The sequence below is a fragment of the Ischnura elegans genome, chromosome 3 (assembly GCF_921293095.1).
Source record: "Ischnura elegans chromosome 3, ioIscEleg1.1, whole genome shotgun sequence".
Classification (NCBI taxonomy): Eukaryota; Metazoa; Arthropoda; class Insecta; order Odonata; family Coenagrionidae; genus Ischnura; species Ischnura elegans.
This window is the reverse complement of record NC_060248.1, coordinates 68056078-68073671: the sequence shown is the minus strand read 5'-3', so window position 1 is coordinate 68073671 and position 17594 is coordinate 68056078. Positions and strand designations below refer to the sequence as shown.

The 17594-nt window shown below is 37.9% G+C and overlaps 1 protein-coding gene across 1 annotated transcript in view; it reads right to left on the bottom strand.

Annotated features, from left to right (window-relative positions):
- LOC124155982 (neural-cadherin) overlaps nucleotides 1-17594 on the bottom strand; it is a 1049301-nt gene that overhangs the window by 77858 nt on the left and 953849 nt on the right. Inside the window, exon 17 of the mRNA XM_046530234.1 lies at nucleotides 17036-17173. Coding sequence (XP_046386190.1) covers nucleotides 17036-17173 — 138 coding nt within the window. The remainder of the gene's footprint in view (nucleotides 1-17035; nucleotides 17174-17594) is intronic.

Here is a 17594-nt window from a genome sequence, read left to right as displayed (position 1 = left end):
TCTGTAATGAACTACAACGCAAATGCACTACAAACTGCAAAATGCAATGGCAACTCTGTAATGAAATACAACGAAAAAAACATTTTTATTGAAAAACTTGTACGATAAATATATATAACCCCCACCGAATTTATGGTTAATCTAAGCGTCCTGATAGCGCTATTAGTAGAGCACCCACCCGGCAAGCGGGAGGTTCTGGGTTCGAGTCCCAGTCAGGCCACGTTTTTACCCTCCGATTTCTGGCTGTTTCCATTTACCACAGCACCGTTGTCGTCATCCTTTTTCTAGTATATGTTCCTTTCCCTTTCTTTCCTTACCTGTGAATTTATTTCTTTGTTTGCGCTTAAGGCGTTGTGTGAATGAATGAAGTAGTACATACATATATCTCAAAACGGTTTATATACTATATATTCCGAATACACGTTAAATATCTATCTCGCTTAAATTTATATAACATAAAAAAATACGTTGATTAAAACAAAAGGGCCAAAAATAAAGTTCAGCTTCGCACTCAAAGGGAGATTTTAGGGGAAACAAATGGTAACTTTGAAGAGTAAAAGAAACATAATTTCATCTCAAGCCGTGACCCCTACACTATGATTATATTTAGAAGAATAATGAAGAGCTTTCCTCCACATGCTAGAAATGCGAAAGAAAATTCATATTTTCATTTATCGTCTACTATGACAGCTTCCTCCGACAAAGATAATTTCTACTTTGTATTCGCAGAACATTCACAGGCAATATGCTGAGTACTTGAGCTATGAGTAACTCTCGACGCTGCTGCTAAGAAAGTTTATCTTTTGTATGAATGGTTCTCTTACACTTCGCAATATTCATTACATCGGAAATTGATCTAGCATAGCAACGCTCAGTGGCCAAGAGTTGATACTTCTATATTCAATAATATTGTGAGCCAATATTTTATTTAATCTTATGGGAAAACGGAAATATAACTGGAATGATAAACGAACTCATGAGTTTTGAACCTAATTCTACTGTGATGCACTGCATCACTGGCATATAAACTGATAACGGCAAAAGATCCAATTAAATTTTAGCGAACAAATATTGACGCTATACCATAAATCACTAACTTCACGTTGATAATAACGCATATGAAATGCAAAAAAATGTAGAGCATAAGTACAAATATACGTATTTAATAGCAGGAAAAAAAGAAATAATTGAATCAACTCCGCAATTATGCATAATATAACCTAAAAAAAATATATTATGGGTGGTATTCAATGCAGAACCAGCTGAGAAAGGTGACCAGGGAAAACGGCACTGAGGGCTATTTCCCTCCATCAAATGCGATCCTCACGCGACCACTGCACAAAAACAAAGAGAGCAAGAATAAAGGGAATGCAAAATCCGGGTGGAGAACCGCGATTCGACGGAAATGGGGAAAAATCGTCCTTGCAACTTCACCCCTGGGCTAAATCAATGCGATTGTCGCACCTGAGCGGTCCCTTTCCAAACGTACGTACGCTCGCAGGTGGAAATAGACTCTGACGCCCTGGGCACTTAATTGAGCAATTAGATCGGACACACTGAACTGCGGCAGACCGAGTGAAGTACGTCACCCACGCTGAAAACTCCATAAAACCCCACCTGCCCACCACTTCCACAAATCTCCCTCGGGCTCGTCACTCAAACACCAAGTTGAACACTCCCTAACTACATATTTCGGCAACTTTTTAGATATGAATTTTCCGCAGTATTCACCTTGATATATCATAAAAATACGTGTAGAGATAAATGAGTTATAAATCAAATCAGTTAAAATGACTGCACACACGAGTTTTAACATTTATATGCCCACCAAAATTTTGGGAAAGGGAAGCTTTAATATCAATAAAATAGCAATGCCTTTTAGCCTTGTTCATAGGTGATAAATATTAATCAATAAAAATAGTAATGTTAAATATTAATAGTAAAAATAGTAATGGTAAACATCGAGTAGACGTTTAAGCTGTCGAAAGCCTTTTAACATCGATTTCGGGATTGATGTGCGGTCTGAGCTCTGATTGGCGGAATATTTCCCTGACTGGTCCAGGTGGTAAGAAGGCAAGTTACGCCAAATTAAGTTGTCACGAAAGGGACTTAAGGGAATGATGAAATATTAATATTTTATTTTGCAATAAAGATGATTTATACAGTTTCATTATTCTATTTCCTCATACATCCATGATTTTCCAACTAAAATAAACGGCCAGTTTTTCCTCAGAATAGCCACCCATTTCCATCATTTCTCTTCAACCCATTCCGTTCCTCCGACGCGATTTCTTTCTTCGCCAAGAGTCTTCGGAAAGGAATTCCCGGGATCCTCCCTTCCGCACTCTCTCCCACGCTCTAATGGAGCCCTGGTGGCATTGACCGGGGTTGCGGAGGGGATGGGGAGCGCAATTAGCGCTGGGAACACGTACGAGAGAAGTAGGTACACGTTCTAACGGAGGTAGCACGGGATTGGCAAGGCAGACCGAGGTCTGTTCGGGGTGGGATAGAGAATGGGAGATGTTTGACGCTTCGGGATGGAAAAGCAAGGGAGGGATGTTAAAGCTGTTGCGAAAAATCACGAATCACATCGTTAAATGCTTACCAACTTGAAAATAATGTCCACTAAATAAAACTGTGTACTTGTAGCGAAGTATTGCCAAACACTACCATTTATTATGACTAGAATTCATGAGTAAGATAGGACGATATTCTTTTGTAAATGATGGTTGCAGCCCCTAAAATAATTACGCTTTTTTGACTTGCGCCACTCAGGATGTTCGCTTTAACATAAAGCGACTGTTTTATTTTCATCGCCATTCACGCTTACGATTCTAATGACTTTATGGCCTACAAAGATGGTTGTCAAGGATTCATTAAAATCAGTCCTAGGCAGTGCTATTTCAATATTAGGAAATCATTTGACAAAATATAGACTTTAAATAAACGATATGCACTTATTTAAGCCTGAAACAATTTCCTTCTTTGAATAAAAAATGCCAAAATTAAATTAGATGCGCTCCTCAAGTATTTCCACCTAAGAAGCACGTACTATTTTACCTCAACCAGCAGCATTTGTGGGGCTTGTAGTTCCCTGAGAAAAATTTTACAATATTTAAATCGAGTAAAAACATGGAGTTGCTCTGCGTATTACCTAAAATTCTCACAAAAACGTCAAAATATATAGGCCAGGCAAGCGGGCTTGTTATTTTGGTTGCATGCATTTTCAGAGTCGTTCCAAGTGCAGCTCACTGATGACACCAAGTCGCTTGACCTCCTTTCATTTATTATTGAACGGATCCCAATGCAATCAACCCCAATTGATAAAATCCATGTGGAATATATGAAATGCTACCTCAAATTTGCATAAAATCGTGTTACATGAAGCATAAAATCATTACAGAGTAGAAGTGTTAGTACGCCAGAACACAATTATTTTCTGGGAACTGAAACGGTAAATTCGAGAAAATCTGCAGGTTAACAAAATTTGAAAAAATATTTCAAGCACAGACGAGCGTAAATTTTTTTTAATTATAAAATTATATGCTCTCTATCTTGCACTTGACTGAAAAATCACGAAATGGACACATTGTCAGTCCGTACGAAACTAACATACAGCATGGTATTTTGGAACTATTTGAAAATTAGCAGTCTGCGCACAAAGGGCCGAAATGAGTGATAATGCAAGTAATGCAATTTTCAAAGCGAGTGAAATAATCCTGTCAACCTCCTCTTTCATCGCACAGTACTCACGCATAAAGCCCGTGGTCGTATACAGATTTCCGCAGAACGCAGAGAAGCCCCGAAATTTTGATTATGCAATACACCGCTCTTTCATGTAAAGAGTGGAGTATAATCAACAGGATATGAAGTTCAAAAGAGGACCCAAATTGGATTAAAGGTTTGGTGTAGAACGTAATTTTTCCCCTTTAAGTTTTACCTCTGATGTCTTTACGTACGGCAGTAAAAGCTATCAGCCATTAAAACGTACCAAATGCATTTATGCCGAGAAGGATAATTGGACGTAACGATAAATTATGTAAGTTCAAGTCACGAGCAGCAAAGAGTTAGTTTACGAAAATAACTAACTGAAACTCACCCATAGAATTCCATGAAATTATATCATTGTACACATTTTAGTTTTGGGTTGCATAAAATATTATATGAAAATGAGGAACGTATTACTTATAACTGCATGCCATTTTCTATCTTTCTCTCAAAATGGGACTCTCCTTATCCAATGGCCATAAATAAAATACGAAATTATTCTTATCCGTCCTTTGAGTTTTTATAATTCCTGATAGAACAAATAAGTGTTGTTCAGGACAATCTAGTGAGTATTGAAGAATAAAATTATAGAGATAAACGCTATATAACTGACGGAAGAGGACTTTGTTCAAGCCTTTCAATATGTCCTCATTTCACCAAGATGTGAAAGCCATTTTGGTAAAAATGATAAGCAAACACAAAAGGAGAATGGCAAGAAAGACACTGGTATAATAAGCTGAATCAATGCTTAAAATTGGTCAGCATTATAATAATTACCGTGAAAGCAAACTAATATCCACAAAAAGGAAAATAGGTCACAGTAATGAGAACACTATAAAATGAAAGTTTCTTTTACGTATAAAATAAAACGCAATTTAAAGCACGATTGGAAATTATTGAACCATTCGAGATAAAATATGAAAAATGAACACTGTAACTCATAATTGGATTCTCATGATGCCCAACCGAAGGTTGCGATGCATGCAAGGAAAAACACAACTCTGCTAGCTCATCAAAAACCCCTATTACCCTTCCTCTTACCCTTGAGTTCACCTTTTTCATCAACCGTGGAACGAGAGAGGAACAAGGGGGAATGGTTTGAAATGGAGGCCCTTAACAATTTTGCGGCGGAGCGGAAAAATTTGCATAGACTTATCGCCGAACGAGGGGAACGTTTCCAGGTACGATGGATTAGGAAGGGGGCGGAGGAAAGGGGGGCAGTGGTAGCATCCCGAGGGACAAAAGCGTAATAGGTGCTTGGTAGAGAATGATGAATTTGAAACGAGGTGATCAACAGCTAAGGGTCATTTGCACAACCAAGGGAAGAGTGGAGAGAAACCCGGTGACAGTGTTATCCTGATCGTTCGATAGCTCCAAACTTTGACGAAATGCGCAGTTGCAGATGCTTTTGTACTTTAACAGTGGCTATGTCGCACCAAAAGTTTTAAGTGATATTATGTAGTATTATAGTATTGATGAATTTGTGCAAAAATTATTAGTAATGTTGAAAAAAAGAAACGGAGACTGCAAAAATTTTGAAAACCGTAAAAAAACTCAGGGTAGTCAGAAATTCATAAGTACAGATGCGTACCTGTAGACTGAAATCCCCACCATAGCATTAACATCCTTTCTTCCCGCTGACTACAAGCATTCTACCTTCTGGAGAATTTGACATATGAAGCTTCCGCACGAACTGCGATGACGGACCGCACGGAATTCTCGATCGGAAACACCGAAATGACGTGTTCATGGAATGAACGGTTACCTCGAATTGATACGACAAGCTGAATATGTACGGAAAAGTACGGGAATCGAGTGTACGAGGAGGCCGCATCAACACGGCCAACTCCTGCCACCGAACCGCTTTCATTCCTTCAACTTTTTTTTAATAAAAAAGAAAGCTTTCATTTGCTATCCCAACGGACGAAGATGGATGAGAGAGGAGTATACGAGATATACGTTGAAGGAAAAGTGGATGAGTTGCTCCCTTTCTTTATTCATTTTATTTAGCGAGAAAAAAGGAAAGAAAGAAGCTATGTGGAACGGCATGCTTCAGGGAAGGGTGCCCTTAACAATGGCTATTGCTCCAAGGGAGAAGACAGACGGGAAGTGAGGACTTCTTATTTTTTCCATGCCTACTCCTACTCTTTGGCGAGGTCTATTTAAATATTATTATTTTTCTCAAGGAAAAGAACTCGGAATGATCCAGGGAGGATGTTCATCGCTATGGCTGAGGATAAAGGGACGGGGTTAGGGCACCTTCTAATGAGGAGAACAGGAATTGAATAGCTCATTCAATTTTTTGTGTATCTGACGTGGAATTTAAATTTCAAAAAGGTTAACAAAACAGGTAGATATACATTCGCGGATAGATATTGGCAGCAAGTTTGATAGAAAAGCCGATGTATACCGATTCAAAGTCATCTTGACACACTTAAAAAATCACATCAGTTTGGATGGCCTAAAACTACAAGGTAAGAGTCAAACGTTGATAACACGATAAAAGAGTTGTTAACATTAATTGGATTAGAAAAAGCACAGAGTACTTATTTACCTAACCTAAAAGATAAAAATAGTTTCGATTAAAATCACGCAAGTGTCACTGAAAAACCCAGAAGCCGTGAACATTTTTGAAAATGGTATAGATTTATGAAGTCCCTACAGAAAATGACTGAACATGACGATATCAACTATACAAAAACTGCAGAAAAATCTAAGGCACAAAGGATATTTAAATTCTACGATCTGCATCTTCACACATTAAATGATATCGAAATCTAACCGGAAATAATGTATTCGAAAATTGAAGACTATTAATTTTTTCCAAAACTGAAATTCATAAAAATTAAGCTACTTAGAGGCATCAAAGGAAATAAGAATTTCATTTTGAGGTAGGTTAAAATATGATTTTCAAAAATTAAATTTAAAATATGATTTAAATTATTAAACAAGAAAGACAGAATTCGATGTAAAAAATGAAAATCCAGCCTTTGATAAAACTTCAAAAATAATGAATTGAATTATCAATTCATTATTTTTGACATGCAATAAGAATGGATCAAAGAAAAAACAAATTTTCTTCCTGAACACTCTAAAAGAGAGGTTTACTGGATTTTAAAAATGGGGACTGTTGTTTCATAAAAGATTTTTTAATACATGATGAGCCTTGTAGATTCATTTACATCGTAAAAGCAGTTTTTGCATTTTAGAAAGACACGGGGAACAAACAATAATAGTTAACTCTGGCAAATATGTAAAAACTCAGAATAACAAGGCAGAGAAAGCTTTTTTTATAAAGGTGACACAAAACAATGGGAATAAAAACAGATTTGGATAAAAAATAAGTTGTGAAAGTAGAAAAACAATAGTACTCCTTTTCAATGGTGCACACTTGTATTTAGGTCAGTTACAAATACTTGCCAAAAAGCTCAGCGTAGCATAGTAAGCTAAGGCTATTTAAAAAATATCAAGATTAAATTACAATAAAGTTCTTTAATAAGATATTCCTCTCCTATAATTCAAAGAAGATATAGTCCAAAAGTGTCCCGGTAGTCGAGAGTAGTAGATAGTAATATGTATGCGCAGTTCATCATTGAGTTACTAACACAACGCCACAAGGGAACAAAACTTTTAGTATCCCAAATAATCTACAACGTCTGTATATGCTTAGGTATTAAATATGCACAGGTAAAGATTTATACTTTCAACTTTTCCCTGCTATCTATCGTTTTCAAGCATTGAGGAAACCTAATTAAAGCAAAAGTTTCAAGATGAATGTTGGTAAATTCGCAGAGAAGCCATAGGCAATGCCCTTCATGCGTAAAATCATGGTTCACGAGGAGTGGAAAATATAGACTATAGTATAGGCTAGGTGGATGCGGTTGAACGCTGACATGACTCGACAGGAAGCCGCAGCATGTGAGACGCTGAAGTGAGTTGACGTGGAACTCTGTAAGGTGGTTCTACCTTCAGGGCCTTGTTTGGTGGTGGTTTAAGCGCTCCGTTTCAGCTGGACGGCGAAAAGATCCCGGGGTCTTTATTCCCCGGCGTCCACTCCATCACCCCCTTTCAATTTTTGAGGGCTCAAATTAGTTTTGTTCGAGAACCCACGGGGTAGTCGGGTGGGGTCAAAAATTAATTACATCCCCCACGCACCGCCTGACTCGTGCAAACACAATCACCCTATCCTCTCCCGCTCCCAGCCCCTATTCCTGCATCCATTCTCACGGAACGCCTCTCACCCACCTCTCCATCGACTCTCCGCCTCGCACGCCTCGACCCAAGTGACGCATTCCCGTGTCACGCCCCGCGATGCGGTCACACCAATCATGCGACCGATGCAGACCGCGCATCAATGACTCGCTCGATCTCATCAGACAGATGATTAAGGAATCGTCGGGTCCGATAATCACGAAAATGGGATGGAAATGGAAAGTTTACGAGCCAACGACAAGTTGATGCTCGCATTTTCGGGCGACAAAAATATAGGTTTAATAACTCCTCGGGGGTGCTGGAAAAAAATAGGGCATCGATCAGTCTCGAACTGATTGCAATGTGAGTCCATGATGACAAATTAACTTCGTCCGCAAGTTGATGTACTAAAGTGTTCATCCCAAAGAGTAATATACTGTTGTGGTCAGGGTAATAGGCTTGGATCTTCATGCTTTGTCATTTGCCAGTCATTCATTTAGCAACCAATATTCGGTAACATGGATAAATGAGCATATGTGGTTTATAAATCGATAAAGAATGGAATTATAGCGAATCATTTCATTTTGGCCGACCACCATTGTGCTCTTTTCAGGCATCTGTAGAGCAAATGATTTTTTAGAAACATTTACTTTCCATGCTTTAAAAATATATTTAGCCAAAAGGCTTTCCTTGATGTGATAGTTCTTTGAAATAATGACTGATTCGGGATTAATACAGATTAACATATCTCGAGAGAAAAAAAAGGTTAGTACCACCCAAAGTAGGCATCAACGCTATAAAGTTTACTTTATGGTTTCAATAGAAATAATCACGGAACTTGGGGACCATAAGCGAGCATTATTATCACGCAAAACTAACCGAAAGCAACTTGCGCTAAATCCTGCGGCCTGAACCCTAAAAGGAGGGGTGACAAGTGCACCGATTGCAGCAATTTTACCCGTGACAGCGGTTGAAGGATGGGGAAAGCGGGCGGTACGTGATGGAGCCACACAGATAGATTCATGGACTCTCCTGACGCACGCGGCACGCCCGCTGCGAAACGAGCTATCGCAACTCGGGATGTTTACTCAACGGGAAAGGAAAAAAATATTCCATGTCACGGGAAAAGGGCTTCCAGCAACATTCGGCACAAGGCTATAAATAAGGGGCGAGTGGGGTAGAGCCCCTTTCTCATTCCCTCGAGCCGTGATGAGTGGCCAGCTAATTGCCTGACGCATTCATTCAGAGGGTGACGTGGCATGTCCTATCACTCCGATGCAATGGGGTTGAATAATTTGAGATAAAAAGTGGACGAGGTGGCTGGGTGTCGAAATAATTTAATGGTGTTGATGGCGACAAGATTATAAAACGACAAATGGAAAAGGTTTGACGTACTGAACGGAGATAGGGACATTGTGTGGTCAATAGAAACACAGGAATAATTCCGGTGAAAGGGACAGAGCGAATATAATTGAAATAAAGAGAGGGAACGATGAATAAATATCCAGGCTATTAAAGTCGTTTTAGGAAAGTAAAGTAGCCGATGGTGAGTTAAGTAAATTTTTCACTTTCACTTTTTCACTTAGCATAATACGTTAGTTAGTTAGACGTATAGTTATCACTGACTAAAATAAAGACGATGGGCCAGACAAACAATGATGAAAAACAGCAATAGCCGACAATCAAAAACACTTAGTCTATGTAAGAATTTAAAATCGTCTGATAGTCACAGGTATCTCTATCAAACATAAAAATTATTCTTTGCATATGGAATTACATAAAGCACATAGAAAGAAATCAGAATTCATTATGGCACATTCTCATAGTGTTAGATATTCCATTTGAAACTATAAAGTGTATAACAATTAGATAAATAACAAAGATACAACATTAGTAGCAGTATTATCAGCCCACAAATGGTCCAGAGCAAATATTTCTGCGGGCCTACAAAGCTATATTCTCATCTTCAGAAAGTAGTTTACATTTTTCATATATTTTAATGTCAAAAATCCACTTTGGAGTAGATCCCACTTTGATTCCGTTGTTGTAGCTGCATAAAACAGTAATTATAGACTTGATTCAAATGATAATGAAAATTACCAGCACAACCAAAGATGGAGAACGAAATAATAACCGCTTCAGTCCGTAAGAGTTGTAATGAGAGCGAAGAAAAGGCTTGATAGAGCTTTGATGGAACAACTTCAAAAGAAATAAATAAAAGGTACTTATAATCCACAATGCAGCAATGTTGATTCGTGCATTCACTCTCTGGTTCTCCACACCAATACTTACGTGATACTGCAGTCATTAACTTGCGTGCCAATCACAGACGCAGATGTCATTAAGAGGAGTTCACCTAATTTTACGCGAGAGGGATGTTGAAACAGAGAGGAAAAATTCTGAATACAGAAGCATCAAGCCTCGATTCCAGTTCTGAGTGGGCAGGCACACAGTACATCAATTTCAAGCCGCATCCAAAGGTTCGACGTTGCATCAAAATGGCCGATAAAATGGGATGGGATTGCGAAGATGGCAGCAGCAACACATCCAACAACAAGTTCGACGAGCTTCACCGTAATCAAAGAAATGAAAAGCATCTCACTTTCAGCCGTGACTAATGCACCGTGGCATATTAACCTCTCTCGAAGCTTTCAAAGCCATTTCAATGATGAACTGTGACTGTTACCATCACAATCCTTTCATGGAGCTAAAAATCTCTTTTTATTTTCCAAAGAGAATCATAAATTATGAACAAGAAAGGGAAAAAGTAAACCGATAGTATAATTTAATCCTGGAATTGAACGGCAAGAGTAAGTAATAAGAACGGAAACAATAAGTAATACGCCAAGTAAAGTAAGTATGAGTTTCATGTAAACGCAAATTTTCTAATACAACTGTAAATCATGCCAAAATATTAGCTGATAATTAATTAGACTAAAATACAGAATTGCAAAAGGTCAATAAAACATAATTATTTAAAATACATTTCAGTTTATAGTTTTGAAAATTTTGCACTATAATTTACAGAATTAAGTGTAGAATATATTATACTACATTATATAATGTACAGTAAACTAAATGTGTAATACAGTGGATAGTAAAAATTCAGGAAAAATAAGAGTTAGTTGGTGAAGAAATGTCTACGCTCAAGAGAAGTATTTTGGAGTGTTTATTAATGCTCGAATTGGCAATTTATTATATCCATATCCTTTACTTACATCTTATGAAAATTAAAAGCTAATTAAAATCATGGCGGCGACCAGTGAGTTATTGCCTTTTATGCCAGGGAAATATTTAATGTACCGAACAGCTTCAGTTGACGAAGATACTAAAATAATAATTTAGATAGTAACACTGAAAAGTCACAGTTTACGGAGAAATTAAGCTAATGAATTCGATACTTACACTGAACATTAAAATATTTTAGCACAGAATGGTACTTAAATCATTTTATGATAATTATTAATCCTGAGTCAACAAATCACCTAATCAGAGTTACGTCAGTCATAAAAATTACATAAAAGTTATTATATGGCCGAATTAGTATTACTGGGAAGCTTAATTTATTACATTTTCTAATATTCATTTAAAATCATCATTATCAAATTTTTTCATAATCATTATCAAATAATAAAATCATTATCAAATCAATTTTATTAAAAATTAGTATTCAATTATTGATGCCGCCATTATTTTCAGAACAATGCTTATAGTTTACGATAGATTATGGAATATCGAAGAGTTTAAGTAACATAGAGAATAACGGCAAAGGAAATACATGTATACAACTGTAAATTACAGTATACAGTGCAGAATATAGCATAGAATATCGTAAAATATGTAAAAAAAAGTGCATAGAAGAAAATATACCAACTTCTCTCCTCGCTCTTTCCCGGAAGGACTCCCACCATTCGCCGTGAACCACTCCCACTCTTTCCCCGCCCACGTTCACCCCCAAACTGCCTCGTCACTTGCAGTTTAATTACGCGGCGGAAGAAGAGACGAGAAGCAGGGGGTTGTGGAGAATATGAACTTGACGGTAAACAGAGCCCCAACTTCATCATTGACGGGAGGCCGAGAAACTCAGCAGAGGGAGGGAGAAAGTAAGAGGGAGAGAGAGAGAGAGAAAGAGAGACACGGACGAAAAGAATTAAAGGAAACCGGAGTGGCGGTCGGTGGAGCGGATGTTAAAAGCCACGCGAGGCGGGAGTAATGGAGTAAAACAGGAAATACGGCTGAGGACGACCCAGATGACAGATTTATAAGGAACTTACTAATTCAGTGCTACTACCCGAGGGTTGTTTTTCGGATAGGTGCGGGTAGCGCTCACCTTGGACTAAGCCACCTACGATCAAATGTCACACATTCATGGTAGGGGGAAAGAGTTGAAGTTGTTCCCGACAAATGCTGCGAGTACTCCCGGGAAAGAGTGAGGAGAGGGGTCGGTATATTTTCTTCTATATACAGTGCAACATTTATTTATACGCTATACCACATTTTATTATACATTTTACATTATTTATTGTACTTTACAGTTGTATAGATATATTTAAGCAAGTTTTGTTCTCTATACCATTTAAACTACGCAAGTGCTGTTCCCTGGGTCACCTAGCACTAGGAGGATTTTTACTTGAAGGTTCCCGAAGGTTTCACCCGGGGGTTGAACCAATGAGCCTTCGGCTAGCAGCAAAACTGGTTCTTCTTACTTGGCCACCACACTAGTCTTGTACGTAATCTAGAGAAAATGATAAGGAGACTAGCAAAGAGAGGCGCTCCCCTTAATTACTTTATGACACGTATTCCGCAATCTGACTGATCTGGGCCATAAATGGTGGATGATTACCTCGATAAGAATCAATAAATTTAAGACAAAAATCATCATAGAAGCGTACTGTATTTCCAGGACCAACAAAAACGAAAACATACGGTATATTTTGCGAAACGGATAGGGGGAGGATTTATTTTTTTATTAAATTCTAGGTCGAACTGCGACAGTTAAATCTCTCATAACGGGCACCTATATAGAACTCTGGGAAAAGTGAACGGCTTGTGTCCCAAAGCCTCCAGACACACGTCTACTGAGGCAGCTTGCGGGATAGTATGTAGATGAATAAGTTTGCTAGGTTACACCCCACCTATTAACGAGTCTTTCCTTCAACTTAAGTTTGCTCATCACTCACTTCCTAGCTTGTAGCTTCGACTTAAAGGCTGGTTAATATTGGTGAAGATAAAACTCACCTAAAGATAAGCGACATGTAGAAGAGTGTTAAAAGTTCATGGTAGGGGTATATTTTATTTCTTGAGCCACCACAAATACCGAGGATTTTCACTTTTTTAATTAGGTTACTCGCAGGCTTAGCCCGGCATTTGTATCCGAGATTGATAGGTCAGCAGTTACGCACTCAGCTTCCTAACCCACTCAGATCACAGTATAATCACTGAGTGGTAAAACGATACAATATGCTATTCCTAATTTATTTATAACCACTGCAACCATGTGACGGAGGATAGTCAATTAGAGATTAATATTGGTACGATACGACTGGTGTGATTGAGTAAACGGTAAGAGCTCCGCCTTCCCTTCTCTTTTCGTGAGCAAGCCACGGGGGCATAGCAACAGGAAGATAGCTGGGATCGACCAAAATCGTATCCTCTCAAAAAATAGACCTACGCCGGGCTTTTGAAGATATCGGCGAAGCCAACGAATTTACCGGGAACTGTTCCCCGAATCTGGCGATAAATAGCTCGCGATTTACACCGGATATGCTCCGGCTTCCACCCTAATTAGCGCGGATTAAAGCTTCGAAGGCCGGCCTTAAATACTCCACCTGAACGTATTTATTGATGTGACGTAAAAATAGCGGCAAAAATTGGAACTAAAATACCATCGCCATCAGAATTTGAAAGAAAAAGGGTAAAACGAGCAGGTTAAGGCGGATAAATGAGCATTTATACTTGACCCAGATCTGTGGATTTTGAAGCGCACGTGGCACAAAATAAAACTAAAAGCAACAGTTTTCACTGACAACTCCCTTCAGTTTAAAATAACTACCAAGTTTTCAGAAAAAAAGGCTATATCAAGGCTATGAATAATAAAAAGACGACAAGTTCACAGGAACTTATTAAAATATTCGCATATTTTCGACGTATATTACTAATAGTGCTTAGATTGACAAAAATTATTGATGTTAAATTTCAGAGAATTTAATTATGCGCAGCAATAGACGGGAACAAAATTTCTTCAAATTTGATTATGGGTATTTATTATTATCAGAAATAACTCTAAATCACGGGAATAATACAATTAAAGCACATAAGAGGTAAAGAGAGAGCTTGAACATGACGAGTTGCTATGAAAATACATAATAAAGATGCCCAATATTCTGTTACGGATTCAGAAAATTTCACATCAGGAAGAGTAGAAAATTGAACAAAGCAGATGTCTTAGAATTCCGATTTACCTCAGCGAAAAATGCTATGTTAAGGCATTATAATGAGTACAGAATAGTGATATAGCACCCTTTATTAAGATAAATTTGAAAATTTCTACTTAAAGAAAGGAGTACAATAAATAATGCTAATTAAAAGGCTCAAAACAATCGATTACGGCATCATTTTTCCCCTTTATTATCCTCACACTGATAGGCCAGAATGGCTTATTGGCAGAATATGAAAAAACAGCGAATTTTTCCGTTCCACTCATAATGGTAGTTATCGTATTCGATCGATATCTCTAGTGAAGCATGCCTCTCAAGATAAATAAAACTGACATACATAGATCATTAAAATGTTTCACTCCACAACCTTCACATCTTTTTTTGTAAAACAAGCAGAAGAGTAAAAATCGAAAATTTTCGCGATATGGATACTCAGTAAGCCACTCGTTTCAGCTAGAGTTCTTTTTTTCTTTTCATAATACATCCGCCAGCGAATGAGACAAACATTGACGAGCGGATTATGAATTTTTTCGGTTATTCATTTCCACCATTGATAACATTGCGAAAACAGTTAGGAGCGAAAGGGGGCAGTAAAAAATTTTTCTTGAGAATAAATACGGAACGTATTGAATGGAGTACTAAGTACCACCTCTTCACCCTACGCACAAAAATTGTCTAAAACCGGAGTACTTCACAACTCACTCAACAAACATCCGTCAGAAACCTGTTATGTTTTTAATTGGAAAAAATGAAAGGAAACAGAGTTAACTTTGGACAAATACGCAAAGTGGATGACTGTGCAGAAGAATCGGGTGAAATTGGCAACAGATTGTGTATTGAAATTCTTTCGATAATTTTAAACTTAGCCATCAAGGTGTCGGTTTACCAATGCTCAGTACGAAAATAGCCATTGTACTTCCAAAATACGGCAAAAATCTAGCATTCCAAATCCACAAATTTTTAACATCCTCCAATAAAATAAAGTTATAGTTTCGTCAAAGATCTACTTCAGTTCCCTTTTATGATTAGAATAAGAGAATAGCGAACAAAAGTGATTCTTTTGGCTTCCAAATATCAAATACGACATATGTCGACCATGTACAGAAAGTTGAGTAAAAATTACGAGGAATCCCAAGATGTTAAATATTAAGCCTTTAAACGCCTTTGATTGTTAAAATGAGCAACTTAAAAAAAATCATTTTGAGCAAGCTATACTATTTGATATGAATAACAAAATTTTTCAATATTCTTTCAAACATTTCAATAACAATTTCAATGTTACACACATATGCATATGCGCTAAGCGGCAAACAGATTGCGAATCATCTTGGAAGATCTTAATGACTACCGAGATGTTTCAGAAGAGGTGTCTTGGGGGTTGTGCCACTTCCAGGGTCCTACATTCCACGATTTCTCACTTTAAATTTAAACAAGACGCCTGGGACATCCTGGGAAATTTGGAAGAAAGCGAGCGGTCTATTCACGACGAGGGAGAATACCTAGTTCAGACAATCGCAGAACAACAGCTAAGACTATGTATGCTCGGCAGCGGAGGTATATGCACATAAATACGACTCGCACATGGACGGGAGAAATGAATAAAGGTCGGAAGTGATGTGGAATAGAAATGGAAGGAAACCGTTGATAAAAATAGAGCCACCGGGGAGGCTAACTTTTGGCTGAGTTTGACGGGGCATCCCCCGGGAGGGGAGCAGTGATTTAGGCTTGGAGAGGAAGAGGTCCCCAAAAGCGAAACAATACCCTATATTTCGAGCATAAATCGAGCACAGGAAGGATATGTGAGGATGCTAGGGAGAGGGAAAAGAAAGGAGCTAGATGTTGCAAGAGAGAAGGGTTAGGGTAACGGGGACCGAGTTGTTTCGAAAGGATGATGTAAATCTCCCCTTGTTCAAGCGGTGTGCTGGCGAGTGATACTCCTCCAGACAAATTTATCAATTTTTCGAGAGCTTTATCTTCTCTAACCGCGGAGATGAAAAATATTTTCATCATATAAGATTATGAGTTCCATGTATTTTACGTTTCAATGCGTAAATAGGGCACAAAATGCAATTATATTACGCATAAGCCAACTATGCGTATATCAAAACAGGCTGAAAATATACATGCAAAGCTCAATTGGTTTTAGATACCAAGAAATTGAGAAATACTTACATTTAATGGTAATCATCTTTTTCATAACGACAAGCGGAGGAAAATTTACAAAAATTCAACGCAACTTATTTTGGAAGAGTAGAATTATTGAAATGATCAAAGACTAGTTCATCGACAACCCAAAAGGACGGAAATATACTTGGAACGCCTATTGCTCAAGGTTCTACCAAGGTTGCTTAACTTCTTTCACTGAGAAAGGAATAAAGCATAATCAACTGACATCCACGAAAAAAGTAAATCGCAGCCAGAGCTTTTATTCAGCCATCTCAGCATAATATTTCACCCATTGGTTTGGGTCACAACGAGCTAATTAACACTAAGTTCAGTTGTCGTGAAAGAATGAAAGTGATGTCCGTAAATAATATCCCTCGCATCTATGGTCTTCAGAGACCAGCGTACAACTCAAATACCAACGTCGCATCGTCAAAATATCCGATATGTGGAAAATAAAAAAAGTTGAATCTTACCTTTAAAACGAAGATCTCTCCCGTTGTCCGGTTGATGTCGAATTTACTGTTCGCCGGGTTATCAGGATCGATCCCTTGACCCGTCAAGAAGTATACGATGTTCTGAGGCCTGTCCTTGTCACCATCGGTTGCCGTAACCTGTTGTTCGGTCCATCCCAGCAGAGATGAGAAGAAAGGATCGTCGTCCAGGGCAAGATGTCAGGGGTGAAGGAATGAACGATTGGAGATAAAAAAATATATCAGTATTGGAACTTATCAAAGAAATTTTTTTCACTATATTCGTATAAAAAACTGGGGTAGATATTTTCTGGTTAAGAATGATTTAATCCATTTGATTTTTTGAACATAAAAATATGTTGTGATTATTTTAATCACAAAATCGGCCAAAAGGCTATTTAACTATGAGAACATTGAAATTAGCAAATGTTAAAAGAATAGCAAATTTAGGATTTCCAGATAATATTTTTATTCATGACGATTAACTTTGTTCATTGAGGTTTACTCCAAAGGAAATAATATCTCAGTGAAAAATGATCTCCAAAATCTAAACTTTTTAACA